At 42.2% G+C, this 23990-nt stretch overlaps 2 protein-coding genes across 2 annotated transcripts in view; one reads left to right on the top strand and one right to left on the bottom strand.

The window, feature by feature from the left end:
• Positions 1-651: 651 nt before the first annotated feature.
• Positions 652-6705, bottom strand: LOC135915615 (ATP-dependent DNA helicase DDX11). Its single transcript, XM_065448725.1, has one exon. The coding sequence runs from the start codon at positions 6534-6536 to the stop codon at positions 3912-3914; it is 2625 nt and encodes an 874-aa protein (XP_065304797.1). The 5' UTR covers positions 6537-6705; the 3' UTR covers positions 652-3911.
• Positions 6706-8348: 1643 nt separating this feature from the next.
• The window catches only part of LOC135915602 (DDRGK domain-containing protein 1-like), a 38681-nt gene continuing 23039 nt past the window's right edge, over positions 8349-23990 (top strand). Inside the window, exons 1-6 of the mRNA XM_065448719.1 lie at positions 8349-8669; positions 12070-12192; positions 12280-12401; positions 14996-15097; positions 16599-16718; positions 18780-18818. Coding sequence (XP_065304791.1) covers positions 8579-8669; positions 12070-12192; positions 12280-12401; positions 14996-15097; positions 16599-16718; positions 18780-18818 — 597 coding nt within the window. The 5' untranslated portion in view covers positions 8349-8578. The remainder of the gene's footprint in view (positions 8670-12069; positions 12193-12279; positions 12402-14995; positions 15098-16598; positions 16719-18779; positions 18819-23990) is intronic.

Genomic DNA, 23990 nt, shown 5'->3' with positions numbered 1-23990 from the left:
CGTTTCAGGAAAACACGCTTTTTCGGCACCAACATTCAGTACTTTGCCAAATTGTGATTGTATGATATGTTTTCGGGCCGCTAAATCTCATGTAAACAAGAAAATATGTGAGGTGCGCACGATCAACATCAGCACATAGCTGCTTGCCACGGCAGCTTCACTGCAATACTTGCCCGCCCATCTCGCATGAAAACGCCAGCGCACACTCAGTTTCTTATTCCAGCACCAGTAAATCTTCTCCGGGCTCGTCACACGCAGCATTCACAGCTATCGGCGTCAATCCTATTGCGATAAGCATCTTCACCTAATGTTTTACAGCGCATGGTGCCTAGTGCCATTGGTAGCGCACTGCACGCTTTTAAAAGCGATAATTCAAATGCACCGCCTTTCCCTGCTGCAGGTGGTGCAATGTGAGCATCACATTTCGTTCCGCTTGGCATCCGGCATTGCCCACCAGCTTGATTTCATTTGGTTTCCTGTCGCCGTCTTAAAGCAATACACAATAGGAAAACAAAATGTGTCTCGGGCCGTCGAATCCCTACCAGCTAAATTCGCATCGGCGTGACATGCCTCGTGCACCAGAATTGGCATTGCGTAGATGTCAACTACAGCTGAGTCTGTCTATCTTTTTTTTTTTCTTTGGATCATATGTTTCCTCGGTTAGTATGTTTTTTTCTTGCGTTTTTTTTTTTTTCCAAAACATATGCATGAGGTAGGTACTACTGTAATGCCATTGGCAAGATTCCACCACCAGCGCCGCGCCGCTCCTTCGGAACAGAGAATGTTGAGAGGAAACGGGAAAGGTAAACATTGCACTTGTAATATCTCTGCCTCATGCTATGTCTTCTTTTTAAATTATTTTAGTAATATATTCCTTCGAAGCACTTCACTCTTTTGAAAGCTTTCTTGAGGCATAAAAGAAAGATGGTTCAGGCCCCATTAATCAAGTGTTATAATTCATACATTTGATCTTAACTAATAAATTTATTGAATATGTTGCATAAACTGTTTGCTGAAAACAGCTGCTACCAAGAACTGACTTTCCTATTCATGTCAAAAAAGCCGAAAAACATCTGCCTGTTGGCTATAAACCTTGTGGAGACAACAGGCAGTGAAGCCAAGGATTCAGGACCCTCAGTTTCCCTTATTCTTTATGGTATTTATACATATGGTCAACGCAGTTAAAAGTAAGAAACATTCATTCTTGAGCACTTTGTGTCTCAATTTTTTTCTTCTGTTGGGTTTGGGACAATGGTCCAATTTCAGCAACCCTGAATGTGAAATGAAACAGGCTTGCTCTTCTTCATCTATATAAAAGAGTAGAGTTGTATGTTGCACAAATAAATGGCAGCTCCTGAATGTGCAAAATAACTATTGTTGGATCATAGGAAATGTTGTAGAAGCACTGTTTTTCTCGTGTTGCATTTTCAATTGTCTCCTCTCCTTGGCACACTGTCCTACAAACAGTATATAGCAAATGTTGGTTACTTTGCAGAAATCTTGATGAGGTGTGCTTGACTAACATCTCGGTGAAGTTCGTCAAAATGGTCAAACCTAAATCGGCCGAAGGCTACGTTTAAAAGGCCGATTCTTTCTGACGTTAACATCAATTTGCCTGAATTTTTCCACCTAAGTGAAGGAAAGGAATTTAATTTTCCAGGACATTTTCATTAGTTTCCCCCTTCCCCCAATAAATAGACTTCCATTGCTTGAAGGCTTCCTCATAGCACTAGTTGTCCCAGGCCAAGGCATGCAGAAACTGTATTGCCATCATCTCTTTAAGTGGATGCCTCGTGAAGCGCTGCTAAAATTGGCAATAATCATGGAAATTCCACTTAAGAAATTCAACTTCTTTTCAACTTCTTTTGATCAATTATCACTGCCTTTTGGCTTCCTTCGGAGCGACGCAGTGATAAACAGATCTCTAAAAAATTTATCAACACTGAAAACCATTCGCCAACTTTGGAAAAAGGTAAATGCCTCAAAATTGGAAGCCTAACAACTTTATTGGTTTCATCTGTGTACAACATACCACCTTTGTCGTAAAGTTTGTTTTAAGTTAAGTGAAACACTCTAATGTTGTTTAGTGTGTATTGATTATTCACAATTACTAAACCTGTTGTTTTCGGCTTTCCCTGTTGTTTACACATCTTTTGGAATCTCAAAAAAAATGTGCAGTTGTTTCATCTGTTTTGACGTCCTTAGTTAACTGCATTACTTTCTCATTGTACCATCTCGGGTCTTTTACAGACCTCAGTTGAAACTCAGATCTGAAAAATCCCAGTACAGGCATGATGTGTGTTTAACACCTTTTAGGTGTATTGTGGTGAAGTTGCTAGACTTGGTGCTTTAGAATACTGTGTCAGTTCACTGCCACACTACACATGACCACTTTCTGTTGGATTTACACTGAATAGACAAAGTCTGCAGCAAGCACCGCCATGCAGCATATAACGGATGGAAGTAATGTACAACATGGCCCCTAAAATGGCACATGCTCCACATCTCTGAGGTTAAAGTGCGCGTGACCGCTCTTCGTCTGCTGTGCGGTGGCGGCAGTGGCAAGCATTACAGAAGCTTGACTTGGGGTATGAGGCCATGCGTGGCATAGCCTCTCTTTTTTGTTTGCTCAGTGAGTGCGGCAGCCAACAGAAAGGTGTCATGTTTAGGCTTCTAAGTGAAGTTCGAAAGCTGACAATAATTTTGTAGCATTGCTGGCAACCGTCAATTGATCTTCAGCTTTCTGGCCTGTGCTCATACCTCTGGGACCATTACCCAAGCCACCGAGTGCTTTTTACTCATCACCTTGTAACCTGTATGCTGTTCACTTTTCAGCAATGTGTGACACATACTTAACATTCCGTCCATATGCAAGGTTGTTTCTTTGTTTTTTCCGAAGTTAATATACAGCTTATTTTACATTGCATCGATAGTGTGCAGCTTTATATAGAAATGGACAGCCAGTGTACGAACACTGTTGTTCTTAACTGTGCCTTTCCTTTTAGGCCCACTTTGCCTAGCACATATTTTTATACATGTATACACGGAATAGTGCTAACGGATTTTCATATTTGTTACGAAGAAGCTTCCCTTAGGATTTTTTTATGATCCGACAGATCCCGTGATATATTTTTATGCATTTTATGTGCTTTTTCATTGTGGCATGAAAGAGCCTTTTCAACATTGTCTTCATACAGTGCATTTTTGGCTGTATGGTGTGTGAATAGATAAGAGAATGTACTGTTGCAATTATATCAAGGTGCCACATTGCATCTGACTTTAACTGTGTACTGTCAACGTCCATAACTTTAATGCAATAGGATTGTGGTTGGACAGAATCGAGAAGTGCTGCACTAAAAATTGAATTGACATTAAAAATCGCAGAGTTCAAACGGAAATCAGCAAGAGTATTGGTGCATTGACATTGGCTAGAAATTTCACAAAATTGGGCAAACAATACAAAATTGTCCACAGTAAAGTACTAGAAATCTGCTATAATAGTGTTCAGAAAATTATTTTGCAATGTTACACACTACAACTTTCATGCAAATATATTTGCAAGTGGTTGCTGAAATGCAACAGTGTCTTGTGTGTACACAAACATGAAAATCAACTACTGTCAACAAAAGTGTCTTATTGTAGAATGTCAGAATGAATAGATGCAAATACAACCTGTTCAACACTAAAATGCTTGTCTTTATTTCTTCATCTGTGCTGCTTGCTTTCCTCACAAACTTCACATCACAACCTAATACATGGCCTTGTAGGAAGTAAAAAATTATACATGAATGGAGCCACGACTGTTCCTGGACAAAAAGTGGCTAGTCAAAAGAAGTATAACACATTCTATTCTGCAAAACACTGCACAGGCACTACAATAAAAGCTGCCTGGTCCCAACTTAGCAGAGACCTTAGCCAATGCTCTGCCGACTCCGTCGCCCTCGGAAGAACTGCTGAATTGCCGCAAATGCTGCCCCAAACTTTGCAGGTATGGTGAGGCTGTCCTGTATCCAAGCAGGCAGAGCTTTCGTGACACTTTGTTTCTGGTAACGTTGGTCAAGTAGTAGTATTACAGCATAGTCATCCTTGTGACGAATAGCTCGGCCAATTGACTGGTTCACTGCTTTCATACAGACACTTTCATAGTATGCCTGACCTGCAGTGCGCCCATCATTTGTTCGAGGGTAGGTAGCAGTCAAGAATTCCATTTTACTCATCATTTCTGGTGCTTTAGCATTAGGGAAAGGAAGGCCAATCATAACAACACATCGACCCATGTCATCAGAAAAATTGATGCCTTCGCTCATTTTTCCGCCTACTACTGAGAAGAGGATGGCTCCTGTCATGGGTTCTGAACAAGATGTTGCTTTGGCACATTGGCTGTACCGCTCCAGAGTGCTTTCAAGCTCTGAGGACTTCAAAGGTTCGTGAAAAATATGCTTCTTCATAGAAAACTTTTCCAAGACACCAGTTTCTTTCCACCTTTGAGAGACTGCACGTTCGTATTCGTATGATGGAAAGAAACACACAATGCCACCTGGGATGACCCTTGTCACATTCACAAGTACCCTGCCTAGTTCGTCTACCACCTCGGGGTCCATTTTGTTCTTGTACGTAAATTCAAAGACCCTGCCTGTGGGTCCCTGTCCTAAAGCGATTACAGATAGGTTTTCTTTGGCAACAACATGGCCACACGAGAAATGCATGATGCGTTCTGGAGACACTCCAGCAGGAATTAGAAGCTGGTCAACAAACTCACTTGTGGGTTGCATTGTTCCTCCAGCCAAAATGATTGAATGTGCTTCAGATGCAATATCTCTGAAATTATTGGCAGGGCTGAGCAGCAAGTACTTCACGAATGAGTCTTCTGTGCATTTAGCCTTGTGCACCAATACTTGGCCATCACTGCGAGAGTATGCAAGTTCACGAATAAATTCCTGCACTGCTATCATAGGATTTCCAGACGCAACAAAACGGTTCTCGGCCTGCTGTAAAGATGCCTCCTTTATGGGCACCACACATTTTGAATTGCATTTTTTCATGGAATCAATGAAGTCTGATAGCTTGACAGCTTGCACGTTATCTGATTTTTTCGCTGCTGCCACGGTGGCTTTTTTTGCAAAGGAATTGACCTTGAGGGCAATTCGACTTTGTTCCAAGTAGTTCACCACCCTGAACAAATTAATCTGGTGTACTTCAGTGTTTACCAGAAATGCAGTCACTGTACACATGGTTGAAATGTCACTCTGCACAGCCTCCTTGCCACCTCCAGTTAGGTAACGAATGAAGCACTTGAGTATGTAGAGCACCTGCTTAATGTACAGTACATTCTTCGTGTTCATCCGCGCATGGTAGCGATTGAAGTATTCACTCAGCACACATTGGGCATCCTTGAGGTTCGCAATCTTTAAATTCACACTGTGCAAGTCGCTGATAGTTTCCAGAAGGTTGTGTGCCTCGTCAATGATCACAATACTGCCTTTCATGTCAAGCTTGCATGCTTCCCTTGTCGTCTTCTGCAAAAGTATATTGTATGGGATTAGCACAAGTTCTGCCTCTGGTGTTGCATATCGTGATGAGTAGTATGGGCATGCTTTATCCTTTCTTGCCTGATGAACCACTTCTTCAATGTCTCGTACTTCAGTTAGAATGTCCATTGCTAGGGACTCCATAGCCTGGGGCCTGTAAAAGGGGCATTTGCCCACTGTGCTTGCCTTGGTTCGCTTGCGTTCGGGTGAAGCTGCTACCTTTGGCTTAGAGAAAGCTTTCTGCATGTCCAAACAGCGATCATTTACTAATGACAGGTTACCTAGTTTCGTCACCATGTCGTTGACACACAGATTCCCTCGAGATGCGAGTGTCACAGTGCGAATACTATCGCTGTACACAGTTTTCTTCAGTTCTCGCACCAACTGTGTTAGCTGGGAATGTGTTCTGCTGCAATAAATTATTTTCGGTCCTGCCAATGCGTCAGAAGAGTCGTCACCGTCACCACCACGAGCTGCGTCATCATCACTGTCGTAGTCAACAACGTCCTCTTGGTCGTTGTTTATTTCAGCCAACAGTCGAGCAATAGATTCGGTTTCTTTAGTGATGTCATCAGTGCCTTGAGGCACACCTTTCGCTTTTGCATTTCGAGCACCTGATCGCCTCCTTGCGTTCTCTTTATGGTCTTCGAACTTTTTTTCCTTGTCCATGAGTGCGTCATACTGGCGTTCAACTTCCCGCAGTCGTTGATTTACTAGCATCTTGTGTGCACCTTTTGTCAACCAGTCGTCCCCGGCATCAATCGATGAGGCACTCTCCTTTCGTAACTCTGATAATTCTGTTTCCAACGAGGCCTTCTTTGATTTCTTGTACTCGCTCAACCACGCCAGAGCTCCACACAGGATGCTCAGAGATTTACCTGTACCCGTTGGGCTCTCGAAAATGCCGACTTTGCTTTCGCTGAGCGCTGTGTACAACGCTTTCATAAAAGCGCGCTGCACTGGATACGGCTCGAAAGGAAAGTGAAAATCCACGTCGTCAGGCTCCATTACAACTGTTATAACTTCAAAAGCAAACAAGGGCACTGAAGCAATCGTAAGAGGTTAAAGTACGTTACACATGCTTTCGAGATCGCAAATGCCCGTAGAGCGGTAAAGGCAGCAAAGGCGCGCGAAAGTTCGCGCTGTCTGCGTGACGTCATAAAACGAAACAAGTGCGCCGGGCCAGGCCGCACGTTCTGCCACGGCCGCTCGATCTGCTGATTAGGGTTCTTTCATTAAATAATCTCACAGAAACTAGTTATTCAAGTTAAAGCCTTGAAATTTGTATTTACTGCCCATACTGTAGGAATTTTATACGATATGTACACTGCCTGGTCAATGCCTCCTTCATAGAGTTACTATACATGGCCTCCTTTGGCCTGGTATAGTTAAACTGTTTTGCCGCTAGGAACATGGGCAGAGTGGCGCTAGTTATAGCCTGTTCGCTGTCGTCTGCTTTCGCGATAGGTTCCAACATGATGGTTCCAACGCTCGTGCTGCCATTTAGGCACACTCTGCAGGCACAAAGTGCTTGTATTTGTAGTAAATGTATAAATTCACAAATATGGAAAGAAAGCAACAATTGGGAATGTTTTGCGTTTGAATAGTGAAATTAGAGGAGGAGGAGGAGTGGTGCAAGAAACGTAAACAACGAGCAAATGTAGCAGCCGCATGCTAGACGACATAACTTTCCCTTTCCTGGCCTCCGTAAAGAACTGAGGAAAATGTTTTAGAAGATTTATAGGATAAACTAGCTTTCTTTAAGTTCATTAACGATAGCTTAATGTCAGAGATGACATTAGAATTTACTGCTGTGTTCCGTAATATGAAAGGCAGATGATCGATTAAAAGTATTTACATGTAATTCCTGCGCCCGATGCGTGCAAGCAATTGATCGAGTCTGTTTCGATGAAAGGTTAGCGTAGCTTCTTTTCAATATTTTTTATGTCTATAGGTGAGTTGAAAGTTTGCAAGAGTGATCCCAGTGCTTTAAACGTGCTGCAATTTAGGCCAATTGTGCCACGGAACATTTTTCAAACTACAAAGCCAGCTTTACTGCGTGGTACGGCGGCTGCATAACGGTGGTGCGAAAGATCCGTGCGCATTGAAGTATGCGTAATTCTCTTTTTGAACTCACGACACATTCACGGGCAACTTGTAAGAGTTAAAATGAGTGGTAATCGTTCCGTCGCCGAACGTTTGGGTGGTTTCTAGTTTCTAAAAAAAAAAAAAAAGCGTAGAAGCGAACTTTACAATGTATACATGAGACTTTTGTAAAGTTTACAAACTCTATAAACAATGTGACTTGATGTGAAAGATCTGTGCGTGAGGACAGCCAATACGAACGGGTATTTAACGCTATTTTAGAAAGCAGCGGACTACACGCACCGACATTTTTGAGGTTTGAGCAGTCAACTTTTGGAGCCAAGTGACCGATCAAAGCCTCCTGACATCACTGTAACTGTGATAGCAAAAAGTCATCAACTATGCAAGCAGTTCGTCTCAACACAACAGCCGCCATTCTAATTACAACGCCGCCCCAAACCCCAGTCCCCCCAGTCAACTGTAAAGTAGCAGACAAATAGTTGGATGGATAAATGGATGGATGTTATGATCGTCTCCTTTGTAACGGGACGGTGTGTTGCGCCATCAAGCCCTTGCTGGCCGCATACTGGTAAGCTTCCTAGTTCTTTTCCCCCAGTTTAGACATAGAGTTTCTCACACGTGAGAAACTCTTTAGAGGTCACAAAAGCGACACCAACGGCCAAGGGTTGAACGAGAGTGGGCGCAGGCGACTCCCATAGAAGTCGGTTATCTGTGCAGGTCTGAAGACCCAGTAGGTCGTAGTGTTCAGTAGTGACTCGTGGTGGTAGCATTCTATGGTGGTAGTGGCGTAGAAGTGTGGCGGTTGTGGCGTGTCGTGGCCGTTGTGGTCTGCTCTTTGTGCTTGTGCTGAGACAACTCCGCCGCTGTGTTTCGGTGGCAGTGTTTTTAGAGTTTTACGGACTATTAGAAAATCGTCTTGTGTAGTGCCGAGGAAGTCGCCCAAAATGTCTGATCTCATTATGATTTTGACGGGAGCTATCTCCCTTGTTACTGTCATTCTCATCGGCCTGCTTGTTTGGAGAGGCAGCACGTCAAGTGAGTTTCGAGATAAGCACATCACCAGCACCTGTGCTTGTCGCCTTGTGACGTGCCTTGACACAAACGTGAGCTGAGTGCTCTTGAGTGCCGGAGTAACGTGTGTGTATTGTGGTAGTCTTTGGGACCAGCTGTCGCCCATACCTGCGGTCTATTTATTACTGCCAATTGATTGTCCTTCAGCTAATATCACTCGTGGCTAACTTTTGTATTGAATATTCTTGCTTTTTTTCCTCTCTTTCGAGACGAGTTAGCGTTTTCCAGCGTGCAAAGTATATATTTTTTATCTCAATTAAAATTGGGTTGTGTCCCGAACAGAAACAGCACAAAAAGCAAATTCACAAGATATTGTCATGTTTGTTTATCACGCTTAGGATTTCGCCTTTCGCACACGCCTTTTACACAGTCGTAATATCAACGCGGAACACTGTAGCACAATTCAAGGCGCTAAAGAGATTTTGGTCAAGTGATACTTCTGGGATGAATGCCCCTGATAATATAAGAAATCTTATTCCTTTTTTTTTTCCCTTAAGGACGATGACACGTTTGATATTGAACAAATGTATGCTGAAGACTATGTGGTACCAGCACAAGGTACTGATGGACCTGTTAATGAATGAAGGCATGAGCACAGTATTCTGGGTGAAAACATTTCTGCAATATCAGAAATAACTAGAATAGTAGTTCATGAGATATGCGGTTATCATACGCGAAAAAAACTTTCTTTATCATGCCTCCGCAACACTCTTAAACTGGTATTTTGTGCACAAACATAATAGGACAGGGAGAATGTACTGAAGCATTTGCACCGCAAAGTTCACCTAAAGCTGGAGGGGGCGTGCAGGTCCTCATGTCAACGTTGAAAGTCACCGAAGTGTGGCATCAGAAGCTTTGGGGCATTATTTGTCTTACAGCAATACAAGTATAGGCTATGTAGTAGTTGTAGTACTATTTATTTGGCTCAGGAGAGTCTGTCAGCTGTTGACGGGTGTTACGCTGATGCCAAGAGGGCCCACAGTGCCTACAAAATAGAAAGGGTTGGAGGGGAAGAAAGGGTTGATGTACTGATGGTAGAGCAATTATGGCCTATAGATCTGGAAATGTGTGGTCACTTCATGGTAAAATGCACACAGAGATTGGACATGATGTCATCATAGCAGACAGAGCTCGCCAGAGACACAATGAATGGGGTTTGAAAAAAGAGTGCAAATGGCAGCAGGTTCTGGAAAGATGTGGCTGCAGTGCACCAGTGTGGTTTCAGTGGAATGTCAGTGCAGAATGTTGAGGAGATCCAGATTGTAGGAACGTTGCAAGGAGATCTACATTTGCTACATTGTGAAAGTGATAACAAACACTTCAACAGGCTGATAAAGCTTTTTCCTGCAGAACAGGCATCTGTTCTATTTAATATAGCTTTTTCCTGAATAATAAACTGTTCTTTTTACTAGACAAGTATGACATATCTGCACCCAATACAAAATAAAACATAAAAAAACTCTTTTTTTTTTTCAACATTTATAATTTAGGCAGGAGCTATGTGAGGTGCATGTATGTCCCAAGACATGTTTCAAGAAAAATCAGTTTTCAATTTCCACCGTATTATGTTTTAATCTCATTGCATTGGAAACTTAACAGAAAGCCTTTAGTAGCATTTCTGATACATTGGAAGAAGTTTTCGGTCGCATTTTTCCGCCACTGCGCTACCTTTCAGTTGATAGTCAGAGTTTGGTTTGACCTTATTCTTCTTGCGTCTACCATGTACAGGGTGTCCCAACTATCATGCACCAAGATTTAAAAACATGCAAATGCTACATAGCTTGACAGAACCAAGGTAATGTTGTTTGCCGTCGCTTGGAAGTACTCTGGTTATCTTTTGCATTCCACCTAATTGCATAACTAGTCTTAATTAATCAATCAACTCCTCAAATATTATAATTACATGAAAAGTGTCAAGGAGAAAATTGTAGAGCAACATGAAAAACTGCTGATACAGCTTTCTGTTGCTCAATATGTACTGTGTAAAAGTTTACAAGGTTGCCGCTCAAGGCACTTTGTGTATATTCGTAGGCTTCTTTCACGCTCCTTGTCCTTGTTGTAGATGAAAAAGCAGGAATGAGCCAGCCTCTTTTCTTTAATTATATATATATATATATATATATATATATATATATATATATATAATGGCATTAAGAAACTTAAGGTCTTAAACATACTCACCTTCCTTCTTATACCTGTGCCACACAGGTGAGGTTAATGGCATTAAATGTTTAAGACCTTAAGTTTCTTAATGCCATTATATTTCGATCGCTGCTACACGCGCATACTTAATGACATAAAGCGTTGCGATGGCGATAGCTGTAGTGAAACGGTTAAGTTTGTTTGCCTATCATAATACAATAAAAAACAGTTATCTAGGGAGCAGATGTTTAAGAAATGGCATGAGAAACATTAATCGGCTTATTGTATGTAATTTACTTCAGGAATGTCATTATTGCACCCAGCCGTAAACTGTTTGAAGCCAGAGCTAGCTCGACGGCCAATCCATACCGTAGCCAAAGCATTGAAATCAGAAAAATATCTCCCATACCTTCAAAGCTCTCAAGCAGCAATCCTGAAGGATTTGACCATGTGCTCCAGTTTGTACTGGCGTATGTGCTTCTTCAAGTCAAGCATCGTCGAGAAATTCGAAGGCTTCAGTATGAGGCCAACAAGGCAAAGAGCCGCTGTCATGCAATTGAACAGCTTCTCCTGGCTAATGTGCTCACGATTAGTGCTCTAGCCGTGAGTAGCGGCAAAATCACCTGCTGATCTCTAGAAAATAAAAAGCTCCTTTTAAAAAAGTGTAGAATATATTAGTTGTTTTTATCTACAAGTTTGTTTAATATCGTGAGAATATGGTCACTATGGTCCTGGCGGGGACCTTGTAACCGAGAGTACGCATTCGACGGCCAATTGAGTTGTAATACGCCACGAGAAAGAGCTATCTCTTAAAGAAAGTGAAGAATATATTAATTGTTCCTCACTACTAGTTTGTTTAGTCTCATCAGATTGTGGAGACATTGGGATCAAGAGTACGCATTTGTTGGCAAAGTGAGTTACAAGAACGCACTACGTTGCGAATGGCATTAAGCTTTAATGCCATTAAGCATGTCCGTGTGGCACCCCGCGAATGATATTAATGTTTAAGGCATTAGCCAGTTAATTTCATTTTCTATGCCCATGTGGCAGGGGTATTATATTGCCATCCTTGGGCAATTGTGTTCTTTTTATTTTTTCAATTAACTGTTCTGCCTAGATGCGTACTGATATACATGTATACTGTATTGCCCAACTGCCACGCTCTCAAATGAGAGTAGCAGTATTGTAAAATATATATATTCTCTTTTTCTTTCTTTTGTAGGTGACAAGGTACCTCAGGCTCGAGCGGTACCTATAAACAGGGAAGGAGGTGCACCTGCAGGAATACGGCGACCACGGCGAAATGTGCGGGCAAGGATGGGTGCGGGTCGGCAGTTTAATGATGGTAAGCTTAAGGCAGCCAGAAACAAAAGTGATTTGTATATATGCATTTTGAGTGCATTTCACTTTTTCTTTTATTTTTTTCTTCTAGATGATGATGATGAGGAAGATGAAGAAATGCTGGAAGACATGGTAGCAATGCCTGATGGAAAGATTGGAGCTAAAAAGCGCAAGAAGCTTGAAATGAAAGCTGAGAAACGGGCACAGAGGGAGGTATGTTGATTGAATACACGAATGGACATGTTGTTATTCCTTACTTAAATTGAATAGCGCAAGCAGAGGACAAAGATGGATGAGACAGTGCTTAGTCCTGTCTCGTCCACCTTGTCCTCTGCTCGTGCTATTCAATGTCACTCATTAGGTACATTGCTGCACTATCCATGCTAAGCATGCTTCAGCTTTTATATTGAACTCATAGTGAGGACCACGGATGTTTGTCTGAAATATAGAACACTAAAATGAATGCAAGTCTAAAACACAATTGTGGGTTATTGTGTAAACAAATAAACACATGAAACAATTATATGCATTTACAGTAGTGGTCAAATATCCACCATGGGGTTCCGCAGCAAACAGAAGACAGAGCCATGCACAATGCAGATCCTGATTATCAGATATGTGAACATCATTAAGATTGTCTTATAGTGGTGCCTGCAGGACACAGCTCTGCATATGAGCAGACGCAAAAGAACTTGGCATAGATCCAGCAGCATGCACCTTGAGGGTCATGCCCAGTGTTTTCCTTGAAACCGGCCATACATGGTTGACTGTGGAGCTGTGATTGGATTTGATTTATCTTATTTGTTTACGAACAAGTGTATTGTGCTTTCACTCATGAATGCAACGCACAATGCTTTCCTTGAAACCCCTCCATGCATGTTTGACAGTCATGTTTGACGCCATACATGTTTGATGGTTTGACATGTTTACAATTGGATTAAATTTACCTGATTTCTGTGTCAATGGGCATGTTTTGCATAACAGGAAGTACAACACTTCCTTTTGAATTTTGTGTTGATAGTAAATAGGGAACTCTATTTGGCTCACCCACAAACATACACCAACTGCCTTTACATGGAAACTCTCTGATCAACTGTTCTTGTCTGCATTTCTCTGTCCTGGGAAGCCAGAAATGTTTGAAATAACAGACCAGTTTGTTTGCATTAAGTGGCTTCGAAATTCATTGAATGCAGATGCATACCACCACACCGCAATTTGATTTTCATGCATCAGGTTTGTGTGCAAAACAAAGTGCAGGAACCCTAGGCAGTGTTGGAATCTGTGTTCAAAACAGTTTTTGTTGTCGGCAGAAACGCGGCTTGACTCATCTACACGTTAAGACAGTCAGCTTGTTCCACCTTACCATGCGCTGTTTTTCAGAAGGATCAAATGACATCTTCAGGAGACAGTGTTATGATTGATATAATGAGCTTTATTATGTGTAAACAGCTGTGCCATCCAGCATAGGCAGTTTGCCATACCTTGTTCTCTGCTGTACCCCAAATCCGTTGCTTGTTCAGTACTGCACCATCCCTGCTGGCATAGCATTCTCTGAACACATTGCCATTCACCTATCAACATTTCTGTCCCTTCCTGTGTGAGAACAACACACAAGGCTCTTTCTACAACTGACATGAACTGAACTAAGGTATTTTTGCTGCATTTTGTGTGACTGCTTTGTCAGAAGGCTCAGAAGTGCTGCTTCTTATTTATTTATTTATTTATTTATTTATTTATTTATTTATTTATTATACCCTCAAGGTACGGTTGTACATTGCAGAGGGGACGGGCAAGGTAAATACAGAGGCAAATCACACAATAGTTGATTATAGAAAAAAAATTTTATAAGTACAAAGAAGCAAGAACTTTAAAAGAAAGCGTGAAAGCTAAATATGTGGAAGTCAATAACTAATAAAAAGAACAAGGAAAAATAAGGAAGGCAACAACATGGCAAAAACATTGTATATAAAATAATAAGAAGGGTAAATAAAAACTTGTAAGCGTGGCAAAAATAGATGGTGTAACAGAAAAAGAATGGAAAGGAAGAAAAGAACATACCATATAAAAATACAAGCCATAACTTAAAATTATGGCATAGGAGCAGTTATTATACAGAACAAGCAAATGCAACATTAATTTATAACATGAAACTTTGAAGTGTAGTTTTGAAGTTATTGGTGTCAGTTATGCTTGTAAGTAATGCGGGTAAGTTATTCCAGTCTTTGCTCGTTTGGGGAAGAAATTAATATGAAAAGCCGGCAGTGTTGCAGTGTGGAATGTTTACCTTTTGGCGGTGGTGAATGTGAGATGAAATGTGTTGAAAAATAATGAAAAAAAGATAAACGTGTTGCTTTCACATGCAGCCTTAGAGTATAGTTGTTCCCCTATGCATGCTTCAGTGCAGAAGCTTCTGGCCAGCTGTTTTGCATTGCATGTACTGCTTGGAATGTTCCAACTTTCCTAAATATTAGAAATGCAAAAGAGCACATTGACATGATTATTTTATTGTTTAGTTTACACATAACATGTGCTTATGGGGTTTACATGCTAGACTTTCCTCTATGCAGCCATGTATTTACTTGCTTATTTGCTTGCTTGTCTGTTTGTTTGTTTATTTATTTGTTTGTTTGTTTGTAATACTAATAAATACTCCTGGGGCCTGAAGGTATTACAGAGAGGAGTGATCGGCATAATATATAATTCACTGCATATTTAAAAGCAGCATTGTCTTGGGCTACAGTGACGGAAGGCAGGGAGGTGACAGTTTGATTGTAAACAGACAACACTATGGTTTTATTTGTTACTAGAGGGATTTGGAGGACCGGGAAGAGCGTCGCCAGAAGCAGGCAATTGATGAAGAGCGAAGAAAGCAGGAAGAGCAGCGAGAAAAGGAGCTTGAGGCTGAACGGGTGAGTAAACTTACATTTTCATGGGTCAACAAACATGGCAAGCTGTTGTGTACAGCTTTGGTGTGGAGAAGTACATGAATGAGCGGTTATTTTTATGTCGAAGTCAGCATCAATATTGTATGGTTACGTTTCTGATATGACCAGCCTGTCACAAGTTGTCCTCTTTTTTTTTGTTAAGACCAGCCTGTGTTACTCAGTTATGGTGTGAAAAGGACCGGCAGTGATGGAAAACATAATGGAATAAAAGATATCCCCTACGGGTATTGCGTGTACAATGTATGCACCAAAATAACACCAAAAAATCTGGAGCACTGAAAATAGCTTCTTGTGTATCTTGAGAAAGTTCTGAATGGAAAATTTTAGTTGCCAACCATGTAAGCAAAAAGATTTGCAAGATAGACATATGTGTGTTTGCTGCAACAACTGTACATGAGCTGGTAAGGTATTCTCTTTTTTTGATAGCAACAATTTCCACAGGAGCAACTTCTGATGTGGGTCATTGTCTTTCAAGCAAAATTGTGTGTTAAATAGTAAATATTGTTCCCACACCTCAAGTATTTTTGAGAGTTCTAACATGCAGTCAATATTTGAGGATGTGACAAAAATGGCAGAAAAATTTAAGATTATTAATCTGTTCTGCTGCTGTATATCTTTATTGATGCCGAAGATCCAATAAATCTGACGGAAATCTATTTTCAATAAACAAAATTATATGGCACCTGAAGAGACTTCCGCTAATTCGACACCCCATACCCCTGTACGCCCTGAGGCATTAACCCTCACATTAAACAAAAAAGTTGACTTCGGTTAATCCCAACACATTTCTGTGGGACCAAACTTTTGTTACACCAATGCTGAAATTTGTCTTTCTTATCTCTTTTTCTCTAGCATGAGCTAGGTATACTTCGTAGTGTTCTACTTCACATTGTTTTTAGGAAAGCCTCTTCGTGTTCTTTGATCTAAAGACAGCAACCTTTCCTAATCGGTCTTCAATCTAGAAGAATCGGTGGCTGGGCTGGAAGTATAGCGTAAGTGAAGCAAGGTTCTGTGATTAATACCAATGATTTTAGCACAGTCTTACGTCTCAAGTGCAGCTTCGTGTCCAAAGACTGCCGTACTTGGTGCATGCCCTGAACTGGTTGCATTAAATGGTAACTGAAGTATTCATTGTGCTCTTGAGGAATCGATGCTGACTAACCTAATTACTGAGTTGAAAGCTACCCACTAAATATATAGAAACAAGATAAAAAGCTTGGGTCAGTACTGCTATAAGCAAATAGGAAACCTGTTGTTGTAGACATCGTTCTTTACACTATGTATGTGTTGATTATTGCCCTATCGCTGATTGGTCTCCTGTCTTGAGAGAGTGCTTGGCAACAAGTTATTGGCAATGCCAGAAGCAATGAATGGCTTCATTGCCATTCATTGCTTGAAGTGCTTTGCACCTGTGGATTGCATGCAACAGGAGTGTTCCAGAAGCATCTATCTGACCTTGTTTCAGGAAGCAGAAGAAAAGCGGCTAAAGGAGGAGAAGGAAAAACAGGAATTGGAGGAGTATCTGAAGTTGAAAGAAGCATTCTCAGTTGAAGGCGAGGGATTTGATGCTACAACTGAAGAAGAGGTAAGTAACTAGCATCACCTGAGAAATACTGTTACTTATAGTGTGGGGCATATCCCGTCTTGAGTAACAGGTCACAAGCACTCTAACTGTGCATGCTTCTCTGCTACAATACTTGAGTACTACCAAGTTAGAATTAAATTCAACTAGGAGAAAACTCGTCAGAACACTTTTTTTTCTTTTTTTTTTAACATCCATTCTCACTAATAATGTGCAACATTGACCTGGGGAGGTATTCTGTAAGAGTCCACTTAGTGGACTGTCCATTTTGGCCGCTGCTGATTGGATGCAGGTGCACAAGAGAGGAGGAGTCAAGTGGCCTCAGCCAATCAGCAGCGGCCGAAATGGACAGTCCACTAGGTGGACTCCTACAAAATACCACCCCTGGTTCATTTTTGGCTGCATAGTTTTGACTCTGCAGAATGTTTATATCAAAACAGCATGCCATTTTCAAATTAATTAGGCATGAAAGGTGTTTCCACCAGCCTTTATTTTTTCACTCTTTCATTCTGGACTGACAACGCATTGCACATCACCACAGAATTTTGTGTTAACGGGGCCTTTTCATTAAGACAGGTTGAGAGAATCACACATGTACTAGTAAAGCAAAGCGCAATTCTGCATAGTGTCTGTGCCCTTGGTAATAGACTTTGTGGGCATCCTTGCTATGCCATGCATGCAACTATGTGCATTATGTAAAACATTTAGACACACACTGCACACATTGCGTGCAGTTTTTCTTGAAGCAGCTACATGCCAATGAAAGAAAACCCCTTCTATCAACCACTAAACTTTCTTTAAATATGGCATAAACTTGATCATTTCAGAACCTATGAACCGCTTGTAACTTCCTTAATGGTTGATATTTCTGAGCAGAAGGAGCAATGAAGTAAGGAAAAAACTTAAAAGGAAGCTTTAGCTTGGGCCCAACTCCAACGCGGCCTATTCAAATACATGTAAAACGCAAAAACGTTTTTATGAGATAACCCTTGGACCGATTTTGATGAAATTTGTTGCATTTGAAAAAGAAAGTTAAATTTTAGTGACTGTTGGAAGCGGAATTTCGATTTAGGGCTTGAATTTTCTTAAAACGATCTTCAAATATTTGACCGTTTGAAAAAAATAAAAGCACGAAGTTTACAAATTCATTGCTCTGCATCAAGAACTGAGATCACGGTTCTGTGAACGGCATCCATTAGATCATTCAAAGCGGACAAATTCAATATGTCATTTTACATCTTACGTGAATTTGTTACGTTGGTTACAACGGTTTTGCAAAAGTTGTATTTCCCTATGTATAAATTTTTTTTATATTCATGTGTAACATATCAATTTTGTCCGCTTTGGATGTACTACTAGATGCAATTCACAGAATTGTATTATCATTTTTAGTGGTTGAGTTACAGAGTTGTAAACTTGATAGTTTCATTTTTTGAAAATTTTCGGTTTCTGCAAATTTTTAATAAAAAATTGACGACCTAACTCAAAAATTCGAAACCAGCAGTCACTAGATTTTAAGTGTTTCTTTTAAATGCAACAAACCTCGTTAAATTTGGTGCAGTGGTTGCCGAGAAAAACGATAATAATATTTGGGGTTTTACGTGCCAAAACCACTTTCTGATTATGAGGCACGCCGTAGTGGAGGACTCCGGAAATTTTGACCACCTGGGGTTCTTTAACGTGCACCTAAAGAAAAACGAATTCTCCTTTTACATGTATTTAGATAGGAGCACCCGAGCTAAAGCTTCCTCTTAAGCCAGCACTTAATGCAATCAGTAATAGAAAGTGTACAACTCTACATCCAGAAATGTGATTATAAGGCCCCAATAGGAAAATGGTGTATCATGAGGTATTCCTGAATCAGTTATTAAAGGAATGAATGAAACTGGACCAATTGCAACACATGGCAGCAGATCAGCTAAAAATCAGTAAGTCAGCTTACTAGAAGTGTGACTATAAATTGGTACCTTTCTTTTTTCTATAACATGTTCATTAATAATATGCTGGCTAAATTATTTCTAGTCTTATTTCCTTTTTTTCCTGACTGATATTTTTTCTCTACAGGCTCAGAACAAGCTACAAGAATTTCTTGACCATATAAAGGTGGGAAGGCTCAGTTTGTTTTTCCTTTTGTTTGTGCTTTTTGAGTTTTTTTTTCTAAATCTTAACTATTCATTCATTCATTCATTCACAATACCTTACAGGCCCATTGAACTGCATTTAGTAAGGAGGGTAACAGTTTCTACAGAACAGAAGAAAGTTAGCATCAAATAAAAAGATAACCAAACAAAGGTTACAAATAATACAGTGGTACGTAATTATAGAATATTATCAAAGAGCGTATTCAGCTTATCACAAAAAGTTTGGCGGTTTACACGGATGCGATGTGGTCCGGAAGATTGTTCCAATATGCAGTAGTGCGAGGCAGTGATGATGAGGGGAAATGCCTGCGTTTCACCATGTATGCACATGAAACTGAGCGTGTTGGGAAGGCATAGTGACGTGCTAACAGGTGCATGAATCGGCAAAAAGTGAGATTTATTGATATAAATGTACCTGTGAAACAGACACAGAAGATCAATCATACGGCGAATTTCCAATGACTGAAGTGAAATGTCTTCTTTTATTCGGGTAATGCTAGAAAGATGGTCGTACTTTCGCAAGATGAGTATGGCTGCTCTATTCTTAACAGCTTTCAACATGTTGATAAGGTACTCCTGATATGGTGGCCATTTGGATGAAGTGAATTCTAGTTGCGGATGAACATAAGTTAGATATGGTAATTTTTGTACATTAGAAGGTGTGATATGCAAGTTTATACGCATATAACCGAGAGACTTAGAAGCATTAGAAGAGAGGACAGGAAAGATCAGGTGTAAGGTGGACACGAAGATATTTGTACGATGGGTATCACAAATTATGCTACAGTGAAACCTCGTTAAACCATAGTTGGCCGGAGCTCGGAAAAAGTACATACTAAACGGTAGTACTGCTTAACCGAAATAGCATGAGATCGCCCACTTACCTGTTAACAACGGAACTCAGAGAGAGTGTGATGAAAGGGGAAAAAAACATGCTGTATTCATTCACTTCACTTGACAAAAGTGTTATGCTCGTTTGATGCCACGGCAACCTACCAGTGACAACAGCGGCCTCAAACTTACTGAAGCTGTAAGACAGCTTTTCAGCCAGCCCCCTCTTCTCGGCAAATACTCGCATGGCAGATTCCTCATTGGCGTTTCATGTTCTCTGCGCACGCGGGCGGTAGTGCTGCAGAAGTCGTGGGGCACCTTTTTCATTGCGGGGTGCTGCTCTCATCGCAACGATTGCATTCATGAGGCTGACGTAACACACAGCTTCTGCCATTGTCGGGCCTGAATCGCCCGTGCTGTCGCTGTCCGTGTCGTCCTCGTCACTGTAGCTAGTCGACACTTTGGCAACAATAGAGGCAACGATGACGAAAAGCCGAACCTTGTAGCCGACATCTCTTCACAGTCGCAGCAGCGCTGCTGAGCAACTTCTTCGCCTGCCAAATGCTACACACCGTAGTCAACAGTAGATCCTTGTCACGTGCCAGCGCCCACTTCTTCGTGTCACGTTCGATAACACGAACAATGTCTAACTTTTCTTCTATGCTGAGCACCCAGTGTCTTTTTTCTCCGAGCTTCGGCATGACGCGAGTCTTGTTCGCACAACACCACAATGTTCTCTGGCACGGCGCCGAAATGATGTTGATGTTGATGTGGCTTCATGCACAAACGCACAGGGCGTTTGGAAGTTGTTCTGGTCTCCGAGGCTTGTTGTTTGGCTGGGCTGCCTGATGGAGACGATACACTGCCGTGTTTGCGCAACAAAAAGTGGAAACAATATGTGTTAACCAATACGTACGCAATAAGCTGGTACGATTGATGCGCATACAAAACACATTATGTTCAATGGCCACTAAATCGGGGATTTGATTTTACTACTTTTCAAATGAAAGTACTGTTTAAGCGGGTACGGTTTAACGAGGTTTTACTGTATTATTAATCAAATAGCGAAACACTGGGTGTGTTTGCAGCTAAAAGAAATTAGCTTGCATTTAGAGGCGTTAAGGGACATCTGCCAAGTTTAACATCTGCCAAGATATAACAAAGCTGATAAAAACGGCAACTTGCTTCATTATATCGAAATTTTGTGGAATTGATATTCAACCTTTTATGCAATAAGTACAGTTGCCGATCAATTTTTCTTGCACGGAAAGGGGATGCAGAATTATCCGAATTATCGGGCAATCGAAAAAAGCAAATTTGAATGAGAAAACAGTTCGTTTCGATGAATTCAAGAGTCGGTGACGAATGATGTGGTATCATGCCATGTCGACGGTGTCTTCTTATTGGTGGTACAAATAAGCAAAGCCAGCCACGCTTTTGCATGCAATTCTCCCCCGCGGCTGATAGTGTCACACGCATTGGGACGATGCTATCATGAAAAGAGCCGGCGGCGAGGAGTGAATGCTTCGTCTGCTTCTCACTCCAACGGGTCACCGAAACGAAATACTAAATGCGCAAAAAGACAGCTTACATGATGCCACACCGACTGGCACGGCCACTCTTTGCACACACAGCAGATTACCTCTTATAGGCAGATAACCTGCGTATGCGCTCAGCTGTGCTTATAGTCATGCGCAGCCACGGCACGCGCCAACTTACCCCTCTCTCCACCCGCCCCCTTTCACGCACTGGATCGTGTTACCGTGAGCTTGCTCCCCTTTCCCTTTGCTCGTGCAGGAAGGTGACACTCGTGAAGCCACCATTTTTCTTGTCTCACCCTCGCACATTTTCGCTCACGCCTAAAGCACATAGTGTGTCGGGCGCAATAGGATCTTATCGCTCTTGTACATTATACGGAACATTTGGCTCCACTTTGGCAGTCGTACTTCTCACGCAGCGCGCGATTTTAGAGGTGCGTTTGTGAGCAAGCGCTTGTAATTCAATCATTTGACCATCTGCGTCCGTGGAAGTTTCCATTTATTGTCTCAGCATTCCTTTGCGGCGGCAGTGAAATTTTGTTATATTGAAATCACATACAAATACACTTTGGTATATTGAGGTTCTAAATGCACGCGTCCTATGGACAAGAGGTTACGAAAAGTGAAATACTTTGTTATATCAAGAATTTTCGAAGTTCGTTATATCGAGGTTTAACAGTGTAGGTCAGGTCAAGCTCAATTTGGTGAGTAGAATGGTCATTGAAGCATTTCATAGTGCAGTAGATAATGCAGTCATCAGTGAACAAATTGAGTATCCGTTAGCGGGCAAGTCATTAATGTATACAGTCGTACCCGACTATATTGAACCTGTTTACATCAAATTATTCCATATATCGAACAATTTCTGTACACGGTATAGTTACAATGAGTATATATAGCAAAAATTACGCTTACATCGAACAAAGCTAGTAGTGGCTCCTGATATATCGAACGCCAAGCGGCGGAAAGTGCCCTCGGAAGTTGGCTTTCCCTCGTGGTGGCGGGAAAACCCGGCGGCGCGGCTCCATCCAACCGCTCTCCCTACGTGACCGCACTACCTCGGAGCCGCCGACACCCCCCTGCAAAAAATGATCCTGGCCCGCCCGCAGCGCTTGCTCAGACAGCCAATCAGAGGCTCTTGTGCCCTCGTCGTGCAAGATGGCGAAAGTGCGAGTTGTCACGCTGCTTTTCTAGTTCGTTGTGTGTGCCTTGTGGGCCTTCTCTCGCAGTGTTGCCGTGAGGAAGCGGGAGAATGCGCCTTTTGTCGTGAAGCTCGTAATCATAAATCGGGTCGAACGCGGTGAGAAGGCGGATGTCCCCGCGACGTACAAGATTCCGAGGTGCACTCGGCACCATCTTGAAGGGGGAAATTTGGGCTAAAGCGGCCTAACTCGCGACCCGGTGCCCGTGGCGCCCGACGGTGTTAGATATGGCGCCGTTTCCTGAGGCTACTTCGAGTTCCCCAAACCACTTCGAATCGCAGCACAGCTAATTGAGGAATGCAAAAGCAGGGGTGCCACATTCCTGAGGCAGGACACTTGCAAACAAGTTCGTACGCCGCCGGGATTAGAAGGGGCCATCGGACAATAGAGCCCAATCGACACCCTTCTTCGCCTTTGAAGAAGGCATTTGCCACCACTGCGGAGCCGTACCACCGGGAGCAGGTGGGCCCTCGTACAATGGAGGATGAGCGCCCCCCCCCTCTTCTCCACCTTAGAAGAAGTGCATTGCAAGTCTGCGAGGCAAGACCGCAGAGAGCCGCCGGGTGTGACAACGCGATACGGGCGCCAACCATTGGCTGAAAATGGCGTCATCTGAGCGGACTCTCCCATTGGTCGAACATGACGCGACTTCCAGTCCTCGAAGGGTTTAAAAGAAGCATTCCAGAGAGACCAGAGCATTCCCTGATTCCCTGATTCACCTCTCTCGAACTTCTTGCCGCGGGCCGCAGCGTCTGAGTTGCTGTCGGCCCGTAATGACTGTACGAATGTTACGTGACTCTCACCTCTCTGTATATAATGTAAAATAAACCCTCCCAAGTTTGTTTTTTCATCCCGAAGTCCGTCCTCAACCCCTACAACGCGTACACACGGCCGTGTACGAGTGGTTCATCCAAAATAGCTTCAGGCGTACCGACTTCCGCGTGCTCGGTGATGACTGTAAATTCTGATTAATGCGACGAAGCCGTTGCCGGTGTTGCCGAAGTTTGGAGCGAGCTGTCAGAATTTCCGGAAGCTGTTGACGAATCAACGGTGGCAAATGACGGTGTTGCGACCACGGGAGAGCCCGGAAATGAAGACTACATTGCCGACATCGTGCCGAGCACAAGTGAAAGTGGACAGAATGAGGAAAGCAACGACCGTCCTTGGCCCACATCCTCCGAAGTGATTGGTGCGCTTGCATTAGTCCAGTGCTTTTGCGCGAATGCGGAAGGTTGCGGCCTCAGCTGCTCCGACTGCTTAAACAAAGTGGAAAAGTGCGTGCGTCGCACGCAGCGAAATTGCCCAAACAAAAGAAAATGCAGGACTATTTCGTGCGAAATTAAGCTAGTTTCATCAATAAAGTGATTTTATAAATGGTATGTGCTTTTATGACATCCAATTATTTAGCAGGCTTATATCAAATTATGCTCTATATCGAACTGATAGGCGTTTTTTGCGAGTTCGATATAGCCAGGTTTGACTGTATTAAAAAGAGTAATGGACCAGGGACGGTGCCTTGGAGGACACCAGACTTGACGTCGCGAAGGATAGACGAAAATTTAT

The sequence above is a fragment of the Dermacentor albipictus genome, chromosome 1 (assembly GCF_038994185.2).
Source record: "Dermacentor albipictus isolate Rhodes 1998 colony chromosome 1, USDA_Dalb.pri_finalv2, whole genome shotgun sequence".
Classification (NCBI taxonomy): domain Eukaryota; kingdom Metazoa; phylum Arthropoda; class Arachnida; order Ixodida; family Ixodidae; genus Dermacentor; species Dermacentor albipictus.
This window is presented reverse-complemented; position numbering and strand designations above follow the sequence as displayed.

Excerpts from the sequence above, each read along its gene's own strand:
- LOC135915615 (XM_065448725.1), bottom strand. The coding sequence starts at position 6,536 with ATGGAGCCTGACGACGTGGATTTTCACTTTCCTTTCGAGCCGTATCCA.